Source organism: Erinaceus europaeus, chromosome 6 (assembly GCF_950295315.1).
Source record: "Erinaceus europaeus chromosome 6, mEriEur2.1, whole genome shotgun sequence".
Lineage (NCBI taxonomy): Eukaryota > Metazoa > Chordata > Mammalia > Eulipotyphla > Erinaceidae > Erinaceus > Erinaceus europaeus.
Genome location: NC_080167.1, coordinates 32,864,859 through 32,877,480, shown reverse-complemented (window position 1 = coordinate 32,877,480; position 12,622 = coordinate 32,864,859). Strand labels below are relative to the sequence as shown.

Genomic DNA, 12,622 nt, shown 5'->3' with positions numbered 1-12,622 from the left:
GGTACAATCTGACTATATTGAATTAATGACACCTGGTATGGCCTAGAAAGGAATATTCTAAATAAATGGCTCCCAAAGTCTCCATTTGATGATATATTTCTTCTTAGATCAGAATCTCAGACCAGCTAAATAAGAAAGATTACACACATGCATGAAAACACATATTTATGCTCACATTCAAGTATGAACACATCCATTTTATACACCTATGCATGGGATATCTGTATAAGCATTAAAGAGCATACACATATGTACACAACATATGCACTGCCATCATATTAAGAATATTTGACACAAAACCAAGTGTGTGTGTGTGTGTGTGTGTGTAAATGATGCAAAAGTCAATGTTAGAGGCTCTGTCTCTTGGCAAGAAGGAAAAAATGGGGAATAGAATCTGAAATTGGGCAGTCCAGCTGTGTGAGAGTAGGGCAAGTGCTACACCACCTTCTTTTAAATTTATTTTTAAATTAATGATTTAATATTGATTTACAACATTACAAGATAACAAAGGTATAATTCTACACCATTCCCACCACCAGAGTTCTGTGTTCCCATTCCCTCCCCTAGAAACTGCACTAGTTCTGTCAAGATCACAGATAAGGGTTGAATATAATTTCTGTGACTGTATCTGTATTTAGCCATTTTTTCCTATGATCTTGCCTTCTTTTCCTTTATAAGTCATACATACTACTTCTGAGAGTCTTTCATTTTTTCCCTCTTCTCTCTCTGGGTCCTGATAGAATTAGAATTTAGAGCCCTCTTGTCATCTTTCCTTAGCATTTATCCCCTTCTGGGAATATGTACCAAAATTCTTTGTGGAGTGCAGAAAGTGGGAGGTATGGGTACTGTAATTGCTTCTATGCTAGACATGGCTGTTGGTATGTCAGTCCATACCCCCCAGACTATTTCTATCTTTCCTCAGAGGGGTATAGCTCTGGAGAGGTGAGGTTTACAATGCTATGAAACACCCAGATATGACTCTTGGGTTTTTGCTTGTTTGTTTTTGGTTTTTTGCTCTACATCTAATGAGGCTACACAGCCTTTCAGGAGATGCTATGGTGGGGTTGGGCATTTAGCACTTGAATTAAACTTAGTGCTTCAGTTGGTCCCATCTTGGATCTCACATGTGATTTACCTCAAGAACTAAGGCAGAAAAAAAGCTAAGTAACAAACATTTACAAGGGCTCTGGAACTCTCCTGTGACTTACCACATAATTTCTGTCTCCACCCTGGGGTAACAGTTCTGGCAACACAGTGAATGGCTGGATGTGGTGATTGATGACCGACTGCCTACCTTCAGAGATCGCTTAATCTTTCTCCATTCTGCTGATCACAATGAATTCTGGAGTGCCTTGCTGGAAAAAGCTTATGCCAAGTGAGTGCTGGTTCCTCACTGCAGAAATGTTTCAGCATTAAGAAATTAGGGTTCCCTGTTGAATGTAAAACATTAATTCCCCAATTAAAAAATCAGAAAAGGAAAAAAAAAGAAATTAGGGTTCCACTCCTCAAGGTCTTTTCAGAGATCTATGGAGGCTAAAACTCACACCTGATTTCACAAATATTTCTGCTTGGGTACTCAGGGCTAGAGATGGAAAAGTAGTCATTAGCAATATTCTCTGACATAGGAGTGACATATTTCATTCCCTTTTTCCCCATACATAATAGATGAGACCTCAGGAAGTGCCAGGAGCGTAAAGTAAGGGGTATCTGGAGGTGTTGACAATATTTTTTTTCCAATAAGATAGTGTCAAAGCTGAAAGATCCACCTATACACACTTCAAAATTCTTCCTTTTACTATTTAAATATTTAGTGGTAAAATAAATTTTTATTTATAAAAAGGAAACACTGACAAAAACCATAGGATAAGAGGGGTACAACTTCACACAGTTCCCACCACCAGAACTCCGTATTCCATCTCATCCCCTGATAACTTTCCTTTTTTAAAAAACAAAAAATTTAATTCGCTTTTTCCCCATTTTGTTGCCCTTGTTGTTTTATTGTTGCTTCAGATGTTGCTGTTATTGATGTTGTTGTTGTTGTATAGGACAGAGAAATGGAGAAAGCCTGCTTCACTGCCTGTGAAGCAACTCCTTTGAAGGTGGGGAGCCAGGAGCTAGAACCAGGAACCTTATGCCGGTCTTTCTGTTTTGCGCCACGTGTACATAACCCACTGCTACTGTCCAACACCCAGCTTTCCTATTCTTTATCCTACTGGGTGTATGGACCCAGGATCATTATGGGGTGCAGAAGATGGAAGATCTAGCTTCTGTAATTGTTTCTCCACTGGACATGGCTGTTGACAGTCGATCCATACTCCCAGCTTGTCTCTCTTTCCCTAGTGGGGTGGGGCCCTAGGGAAAAGGGGTTCCAGGACACATTGATGGGGTTGTCTGCCCATTTATAATGTGCAGTTCAATGTTAGTTTATAACATTCATATTGCCTGTAACCTTCAACAACATGCATCTCTAGACGATTTTTGTCATTAGGATTTTTTTTAGATTTTTTTATTTATAAAATGGAAACACCAACAAAACCATAGGATAAAATGGGTACAATTACACACAACTCTCACAAGAACACTGTATCCCATCCCCTCCCTTGATAGTTTTCTTATTCTTTATACCTCTGGAAGTATGGACCCAGAATCGTTATGGGATGCAGAAGGTGGAAGGTCTCACTTCTGTAATTGGTTCCCCACTAAACATGGGTGTTGACAGGTCAATCCATACTCCCAGCCTGTCTTTCTCCCTAGTGAGGCAGAGCTCTGGGGAAGCAGAGCTCCAGGACATATTGGTGTGATTGTCTTCCCAGGGAAATCCAGTTGGCATCATGTTAGCATCTGGACCTGGTGGCTGAAAAAGAGCTAAGATATAAAGCAGAACAAATTGTTGACTAATCATGAACCTAAAGGCTAGAATATTGCAGATGAAGATTTGGGTTCTCCGTTTTTGAAAAAGCTATTATGTCTGTTTTAGGGGCCCATGACTACTATTTTTTGTCTGACCCTAACAAATGATATGTTGGTGGACCCAAGTTATTGTCTGGGGAGATGATGTCATGGCTGGAAAAAGGGCTAGAAAACTGGATAGAAAGTAGTTCCCAAATATGGGGAAAGTGTATAAATACTCTTGACTGTAAAACCCATCAGTTTGATCTGTGGCTCATATTCAGCATAGGGGCCTATGTAATCTCTGCATCCTTGTAGGACTGAACTCACATTCTGTGGTCACGAGTAGGAATTCTGCCCATATCAAATGCTAGCTGTCATGTGACAATAAACAACAATATGGTGAACTAAGGGGTAGGATATGCTAAAATCCCAGCACCCCATTCTAATCCTATTATTCTATACAATGTAAAACATGGAGAAAGAGAGAGAGAAGAGTTGTTGGCATCACTATTGATCACTTACAGATCCTTGATATATCTCTACAAGTGGTAGTTGCAATCAAATTGGAATTCAGTTTCCTGGATGTGGAGGTACATTTACTCTTCCTGCTCTACACTTGCCAGGCTGGCTTTGTGGGCAGGAGACAGATTACCATTAACATAATCGTTGCACTATCTGCCCCACCCATAACTCATACAGTTTTGTTGTTGAGCCAGATCTTGTTGAGTGCGGGCCGCAGAGATGAGGGAGAGGAGGTCCGGAGCGAAGAGGAAACACAAATCTTTATTTGCGCTGGCACCTCAGAGTTGGGTGCTAGAGAAGCAGGTTGGGCCACGTGGAGGTAGCAAAAATGGCTGCCTCACACAGTAACCTTTCCTGCTTCTGAACACCAGAGTGAAGCACTGGCAAGAGCGAGAGGTGCAGAAAATGAAGGGTTTTTATAGGAGTAGCTTTCACGAGAATGGGAAGGGGGAGGAGTAACCACAGCACTCCAGGATAGGATGATAACTCTCGTGAGAATGGGAGGGGGGAGGAGTGACCAAAGCACTCCAGATATCGCGGGGATATAGACAATACCCTGAGGGCATAACATGGCGGAACAGGCACCCCCAGAATGTCCCAACTCTCATGGGAACTAGTAGCCTGAGGGGAAAGCATGGCAGATGTGAATGCATCTGCACAATTTCCCAGCACAGTTTTCAGGATTAAACGTTTCAGATTTATGCCAAGATGTAAAAAAAAAAAATCAAAGGAAGAAAAAACAATTTTTTGGATTGTTTCTGGATGTCTCTATAAATCATGGCTGCATCCAGCATTTTTTTAAGTCAATATCATACAAAAATTCAGTCATTCAAATCACTCTCTTATAAAATGCAACTGAAAGCAGACAGCAGACTTAAGATATTCAGAGAGACCAACGAGAGGGAATCAAGAGAAAAACAGTAGGCAGTTTTTGCTTCTTTCACCTTGAACCAGATTATCCAGATCTCACCATGTAGCATCATGAGTCCCCAGAGGGCATCCTAGTCCAAAAATCTCCTCAAAATTCCATTTAGGGTGCTTCTGACTGTTCCTGCTGGATTGCTATAGGCACCCATTTTTAAAACGTCTTCCCATTGAAGAAAGAATTGAATCAGGAGGGTATAACTAACACATTTCTCCATTCTTGGGGACTGCCACAGTACTCGAGAATGCTCTTCAAGTTAGAGTAGTCCTTTTCCACGGGAAACATGCGAGAGGAAGTCCAAAAAGTGCAAGGAGAAATTTTCGTGCATCTCCCAAGCTCTTATGATCACAATCATAAGGAACCAAAGTGTGGCCCGGAGCAAAATGTAGTCCTTCTCCTCGGGAAACATGGGAGAGGGAATCCAGAAAGTCCAAGGAGAAATCTCCGTGCATTTTCCATGCTCTATGATCACAGTCATAAGGAACCAAAGTTCCCAGTCAGGGAACCAAAGTGTGGCCCAGAGAAAAATGTTCCAGAGACAGAGAAACTGTCTCATGAAGAAAGAGTAGAAGTTTTGTAAAACCTCTTCATAAATAGAAAGGCAGGCCATGGTGGCTTTACTGATCTGGTCTTCTTTGGTCTGCTGCATGTGTGTGGATCCGAGATTCCTGTCCCTTGTTTCAGGGTGCCATTATGCAGGGATGGCTTAGCAGGCAGGAGACAGATGACCAGAGACTCATGGCTGAGCTGTATGCATTATCTCTTTATTCATGTGGAACGCAGAGCAATCTAAGCTAAAACTATACCTAATCACAATCCTGACCTTATATATATTTGCCAAGTAGGGTGGAAACAGGATGTGACACAGAGAGGGTGGAGTGAAAAGACAGTGGTGGAAATCAGGGTGACTACGAGTGGGGGCAGAGCAAAAAGACATCATGAACAGTGGGGATTAAATCAATGCCCTGCAGGCAGGGCAGTACTTATTTATGTAAATAGAATACAGTGTTAAGCAGGGGGGATTAAACCAATGAAACAGAAGGGGTCTTAGAAGCATGCCAACATACACTCTGCTTGCTGGATGCTGACCCCTAAGCCTACCACTCTAGGGATATATAAAATGTGAAGTCATAGATGCACTTTTCTGGAGCTCCAGGGGATATCATAGAAGAATGAAAATTCCATAGTAACACACCCTTGAGATTATTCTGTCCTCACAGTCCTCAGACCCTTTTCTTGGCTTGCCCTAGATTTCTATGCAAAGCTAGGCAGTGAAGTTGCAATTCAGTGATGCAGAACACCACACAGGTTGAAACACAGGATGAGTTCTTCACAAATAATTAAACATAATGAGATAGTGAGAAGACAAGAAATGATTCATGTTGTTAGATCACAATAGAAACCCCTCAAATTAAATAAGTATGTATAGACTCTCTAAGTAAAACATCAGAAGTATAGTTCTAAGGGAATTTACTGCAATGTAATGTTCAGTGGAAGGAGACTAATACATTCAGAGAAGGTATGAGAGAAGTTATAACAGATATCAGAGATATAAAATGAAGTAGTTTAGCTAAAAGAAATAAATTAGAGTTCTGCCATCAGAAAGATAGAGGCTAGAGATTAAATTGATGAGCTGAAGGGTGGGGTAGGAGAAATCATCAAGAAAATCCATAGAAGAAAATACACTTAAGAATATTTCCAGAGGCATGACCATGGAGTAGCAGCTGCTTCATATTAGTCTTCTGATCATGCAATAAAAAACTATCTGAACACTTGTCAAATTACAACTGGAATTTCTTTCTTATTTCTTCCTTCATTTTTTATTTGTGATTAATATTAGGTTACAAAATTTTTAAATTATAGTGTATAGTTCCACACCACACCCACCACCAAAGTTCTGTGTCCTCACCCTTCCACCTCCCAAAGATAACCACTATAGTTCTCTCAAGTCTATGAAACAGTTTGGTTGCACTGCCATTATTCAACAGGGTTTTTTTTTTATTATTTTCTGTGATATCTGGCAAGTTTTTTTTGTTGATGTTCTTGTTTATAGAAGGTCTTTTAGAACCTCTTTCAGGGCAGTCTCAGTTATAGTTGCCTCCTTTAACTGTTACTTATCTGAGAAGGGTTTTTATTTTTTATCCTTCCATCTAGTATGAGTAAAAGTCTAGCAGAATATACTATTTGGGAGCTACTATCTTCCCTGATCCAGCTTTCTGGTCCTTTTTCCAGCCATGACATCATCTCCCCAAACAGTAACTTGGATCCACCTGCATTTCAGATTTCAGGCAGATCAGGGAAAAAAAAAAAAACTAGTATAACCCTTTGGAATATAACTAAAATATGCCTAGTAGCTATCTACAAAACGGAGACCCAACTCTTCATCTGCACTATTCCATACTTTAGGTTCATGATTAGTCAACAACTTGTTTGGCTTTGTATGTTAACTCTCTTTTCAGACACCAGGTTCCAGATGCTAGCATGATGCTGACCAGACTTCCCTGGACAGACAACCCCACTAATATGTCCTGGAGCTCCAGTTCCCCAGAGCCCTGCACCACCAGGAAAAGAGAGGGGCAGGCTGGGAGTATGGATTGACCTGCCAACGGCCATGTTCAGCAGGGAAACAATTACAGAAGCCAGACCTTCCACCTTTTGCATCCCACAATGGCCTTGGGTCCATACTCCCAGAGGGTTAAAGAATAGGAAAGCTATCAAGGGAGAGCATGGGATATGGAGTTGTGGTGGTGGGAATTGTTTGGAGTTATACCCCTCTTATCCTGTGGTTATGTCAATGTTTCCGTTATATAAACAAAATAAAATTATATGTAAACCTTTTCAAGAATACAGGTCCTGGACCAGATGGCTTTACAAATGAATTCCATAAAACCTTCAAGGAAAAGTTAATACCTCTACTTTTAAAACTCTTCTAAAAGATTGAAGACACAGGAATACTCCCTTCTAGCTTCTATAAAGCCAACATCACCCTTATATCAAAAGCAGACAGGGACAGAACAACAAAAAAGAAAAATACCACTATCTCTGATGAACATTGATGCTAAAATATTGAACAAAATTCTAGCCAACCAGATACAGCAGTATATTAAAAATATTGTTCTATTGTTCATAATGACCAAGTTGGGTTTGTCCCAGGTATACAAGGAGTTTGGCTTAATACACATAAATCAATCAACGTGATCCACCACATCAATAAAAGCAAGGACAAAAACCACAGGTTATATCAATGGATGCAGAGGAAGCCTTGACAAAATCCAACATCCCTTTATGATCAAAACACTACAAAAAAATGGGAATAGATGGAAAATTCCTCAAGATAGTGGAGTCCATATACAGCAAACCTACAGCCAACATCATACTCAATGGTGAAAAACTGGAAGCATTTCCCTTCAGATCAGGTACTAGGCGGGGCTGCCCACTATCACCATTACTATTCAACATTGTGTTGGAAGTTCTTGCCATAGCAGTCAGGCAGGAGCAAGGAATTAAAAGGATACAGATTGGAAGAGAAGTCAAACTCTACCTATTTGCAGATGACATGATAGTATACCTAAAAAAAAAAAAAAACCTAAAGGGGCAAGGGGTAAATAGCATAATTGCTATGGAAAGAGATTGTCATGCCTGAGGCTCCAAAGTCCTAGGTACAATCCCCCACACCATCATAAGCCAGAGCTGGGCAGTGTTCTGGTGTTTCTTTCTATCTATTTCTATCTCTCTATCTCTATCTCTACCTCTAGCTCTCTCAAAAATTAATAAATAAATAAATTAAATACTTTAAAAAATAAAGAAAAAGAAAAACCTAAAGAATCCAGCAAGAAGCTTTTGGAAATCATCAGGCAATACAGTAAGTTGTCAGGCTACAAAATTAACATACAAATGTCAGCGGTGTTCCTTTAAGCAAATAATAAGTTAGAAGAAGAAATCCAGAAATCAATACCTTTGACTATAACAACAAAAACAATAAAATATCTAGGAATAAACATAACCAAAGAAGTGAAAGACTTGTATACTGAAAATTATGTGTCACTATTCAAAGAAATAGAAAAAGACACAAAGAAATGGAAAGATATTCCATGTTCATGGGTTGGAAGAATAAAATAAATATAATACCCAGAGCCATATACAAATTTAATGCAATCCCCATCAAGATTCCACCAAATTTTTTAGGAGAATAGAGCAAATGCTACAGTTGTTTATCTAGAATTGCCAAATCAATCTTGAGAAGAAAGAACAGAACTGAAGGCATCACACTCCCAGATCTCAGATTGTATTATATGGCCACTGTAATCAAAACTGCTTAGTACTGTAACATGAATACTGTAACATGAATACTACTCTTCATTCAACAAAGATGATATTGTGCCATTTGGATAAAATGGATGAAACTGGAGGTGAGCACCTGCTGGCCTTCCTAGTTTCCTGCATCAGTTTTCTGAGCTTTGTTGTTTTCCTCCAGGCTATATGGGAGCTACGAGGCTCTGAAAGGGGGCAGTGCCATTGAGGCCATGGAAGACTTCACTGGAGGTGTATCTGAGATCTTCACAACTAAAGATTCTCCAGAGAACTTCTATCAGATTTTAGATAAGGCCTTGAAGAGGGGTTCTCTGGTGAGCTGCTCCATTGATGTAAGTCATCCACTTGCACATGTTGCTCAGTGCTGGGAACAGAGATGTGAGTAGAGGCTCTGGCTACACACCAAAAATAATGTAATTACTGAGAGTGAGTTTAGAGATATCAATTCTTTCATTTTTTATGTAAAATAAAAGTTTTACTTTAGCATTCTTTATTTCAAAATAGGCAAATTTTCATCTGGCTCCTTTAGTTACATTCCTGAGATGTTTTTCCTTGATTATACAAGAAAATAGTACATGTATGCATATAATTTTACTAAGTGGAGTCTTACTGTAATACTTTCTTGAAACCTGTATTTCACTTTTTTTGTCACTGAAGCTTCACTCCTTTGAGTTTTTTTTCAGTTGGCGACAGAGGGAAAGGGAGGAATACTCTAGTACTGAAGCTTCCTCTAGTGTAATAGGGGGTAGGCTCAAACCTAAGTGGCATGCATATCAAAGTAGGTGCACTATCCAAGTAAGTTATCTTGCTCTTGAATCACTTAAGTCATAAAAAAACAGATCATATAATTAAATTTATTCAAACATTTTCTTTATTTTATTCATACAAATACAGATAACTTTACCTCATCCAATTGTGAAACTTATTCAAGTTTTCTATTTCTTCTTGGATTAACCTTGGGTTATTTTTTTTTTCCATGGGGTTATCACTGGGGCTCAGTGCCTACACACTTTGCTGCTGGAAGGGAGATATAGAGAGGAAAAGAGAAAGAGAGATACCTGCAGCATTTGCTTCACTCCTCATGAAGTTTCCCTTGCAGATGGGGACCAGTTTTCTACCTGGTGTTCCACCTTCATAATTTCTTGATACTAAATTATCCATTTCCTCTGTTTTTTTAATTTTATGACATAGAGTTGTATACAATACTGTTATTTGCTTTTTATAATCTGTTCAATACATGTAATTGTGTATCTCTCTTGAGTTATAATTGCTGTTTAGCATATTTTCTCAGAAGTCAAAAAGTAAAATTTACTAGAGTTCAAATTGGGACTGGGATAGAAGAGATAGATTGTAACCCTGGGAAGAAATTAAGTACTGCTATATGAGACTACTGACTACGTTGTGGGTGTTCTGTGTACATTTATATGTCATAGGCATGAGGTCCTCACCTGGTGAGGAACAACAGAGATTGGGTAAGACACACAAATGCTCTGGCCAGGTATGGAGGTTTGGATTACACAATTGGCCCTACACTACTCTTTTCATTGTTTCAGATAAAAATTGCTACAGAATCTGAAGCCCGGACACCTTTTGGTCTTATTAAGGGCCATGCCTATACAGTGACGGGAATTGACCAGGTAGGTGACATGAGTTCCTGTTGACTTTAAGGGCTATACTTGACGTTTCTAGTGCCTCTTTTTGTTTAGTCCATCATAGTTTAAATTGTACTTTCAAACATCCCAGAAAAAGTCTCTTCTATAGGATACAAACTTGAATTCAAAATAGTACAATAAGATATAAAGAATAAATGATTCTCCCACAGTTCCAAATTTATTTAGGAAGTGATGTGTGTCTGATTATGTATGTAATAAATATATATATAACTATAAGTAATTATTATCATATTATCATGGTGAGTGAGAATTTCTGTCTTCCACCACCTGTTGCATGGAGGCTGAGGAAAAATTTTGATGCAGTTTCAGTCCAAGTTCCAAGAGAACCAGAAGAATCAATGATTAAATCTCAGTTCAAGATAAGAAAAAGAGCAAAACTCCAGCTAAGATTTCATGCAGAAAGAGAAAATTCTTTCTTCCTCTTTTTTTGTTCTAGTCTGACATTCAACTGATTAGATGGGGCCCAACCACAGTGGGGAGGATCACTTGGTTCAACTGGTTTAAGTCTACTTACTCAAACTGGAAGATTCACCTATAGTGAAATCCAAAGGACTATATGCCTAAACCACAATTCCCCCATTTATAGAGAATAAAAGTGCTTCTGGCCTCCACTGTTGCAACCCATATTTTGGGGCAATATTGCAAGTGAGTGGGGAGTAGAGTGCAAAAGGAAGTCTCTTTACTTCCACTCTGAGCAAAAAATTCAATGTAGAAGACATATTTTGGATTTCTGGAATTTTATTTATTTGTGCTGGTCCAAAAGGAAACCTTTCTATCCTTCCCATAATGCCTTGAATAGGCATGTATTTTGTTGCTCATTTTGACTGAGCTAGAGTTTCACCACAACAGGCTGCTTTTTTTAAATTCAGATGATAAATAGATAAGATAGGTAATAGATGAGATAGGTAGGTTGATGGATAGATAATAGAATAGTTAATAGATGATGATAGATACGTAGATAGATGATAGATATAGATAGAGAGATAGATAGATAGATAGATAGATAGATAGATAGATAGATAGGATGGCACCAGGGCATCCATTGGTACCATACCAACTCCCGTGAATTACCAGATTTATCAAACATGTGTCATATGAATGGCAAAGTATCCACTCTAACCTTTGTTTTACTTCTGGCCCAGCCTGACATTATTAATATAGTCCTTCCAAACAGTATTCCAACTACCAACAGAAACTTTCCATTGTTGCTGTTCTTTTGCTCTGTCTCCATCTATTTGCCTTTTCCAAATTCCAAAGAATTTGCCTTTTGCTTACATTTCAATTAATGAATCTCTTAAATAGTGACTGGAAAGTCTTACCTTGGAATTCTTGAAGGGCTCTACTGACTTGTTTTACACATTAGAAACACAACTTAGGCCAAATGCATGAAGATAAATTGTTCTGAAACCTCATGTTTCTAGTTAAATGATTAATAGATATTCCCACTCTCATTCAAAATTCTTCTAAAATTCATTAATCTTGACTTCAAATTCAGGACAGATATTAAAAGGCATAACTGAATCATCTTTATTTACTGGTTCAAAGGTTACTAATGCAGATACTCTCCTATGGTACTTTAAAGACAGAGAGGTTTAGAAGTGGTTCTTATTTATTGCTGCTATCTAAGTTCTCAGAATGTATTTATATGGCTATCATTCATCTGTTAGTAAGAAGCTAAGGACAAAGAAACTTCAGCACTTATGAGAACTATTATTTACCTTTCCTGTGTTAGAACCTGAGAATATACAGATAAACAAATATAGGCACCTGAACCAGGAAAGACTCCAGTCTAGACAGAAATGTCACCCATTTGAAGATTCATGTGGACTAGTGTCTTGTTAATTTCATTTCCTTTTTATTTCCCAGATGCAAAAATAGTCATTCTGAGGTAACTAACATAATGTAGTTGACATGCCAGTAATCATGTTCAATAGGAATTGGAAAATTCCATGAGTGAGTTAGGTATGAGTAAGTTTTTTTTTTTTTTTTATCTTTTTGCCTCCAGGGTCATTGCTGAACCTCGGTGCCTACACTATGAATCCATTGCTCCTATGGCTATTTTTTCAATTTTTTTAAATAAGACAGAGAGAAATTGAGAAGATTGGGGAAGATAGAGAGGGAGAGAGAAAGATAGATAACTGCAGGCCTGCTTCATGGGGAACCAGGGGCTTGAACTGGGATCCTTGTGTGGTTCCTTGCACTTCATATTATGTGCGCTTAACTGGGTCTGCCACCACCTGGCCCCTGGTATGAGTAAGTTTTGACATGTTTTTTGGTTTGTTTGTTTGTTTGTTTGTTT

At 38.7% G+C, this 12,622-nt stretch overlaps 1 protein-coding gene across 3 annotated transcripts in view; it reads left to right on the top strand.

Moving 5' to 3' along the window:
- Positions 1 to 12,622, top strand: part of CAPN9 (calpain 9) — a 138,009-nt gene that overhangs the window by 29,273 nt on the left and 96,114 nt on the right. For all 3 annotated transcript variants that reach the window (XM_060192018.1, XM_060192019.1, XM_060192017.1), the window contains 3 exons: positions 1,242 to 1,375; positions 8,814 to 8,982; positions 10,204 to 10,287. In XM_060192018.1, the coding sequence (XP_060048001.1) occupies positions 1,242 to 1,375; positions 8,814 to 8,982; positions 10,204 to 10,287 (387 nt within the window). The remainder of the gene's footprint in view (positions 1 to 1,241; positions 1,376 to 8,813; positions 8,983 to 10,203; positions 10,288 to 12,622) is intronic.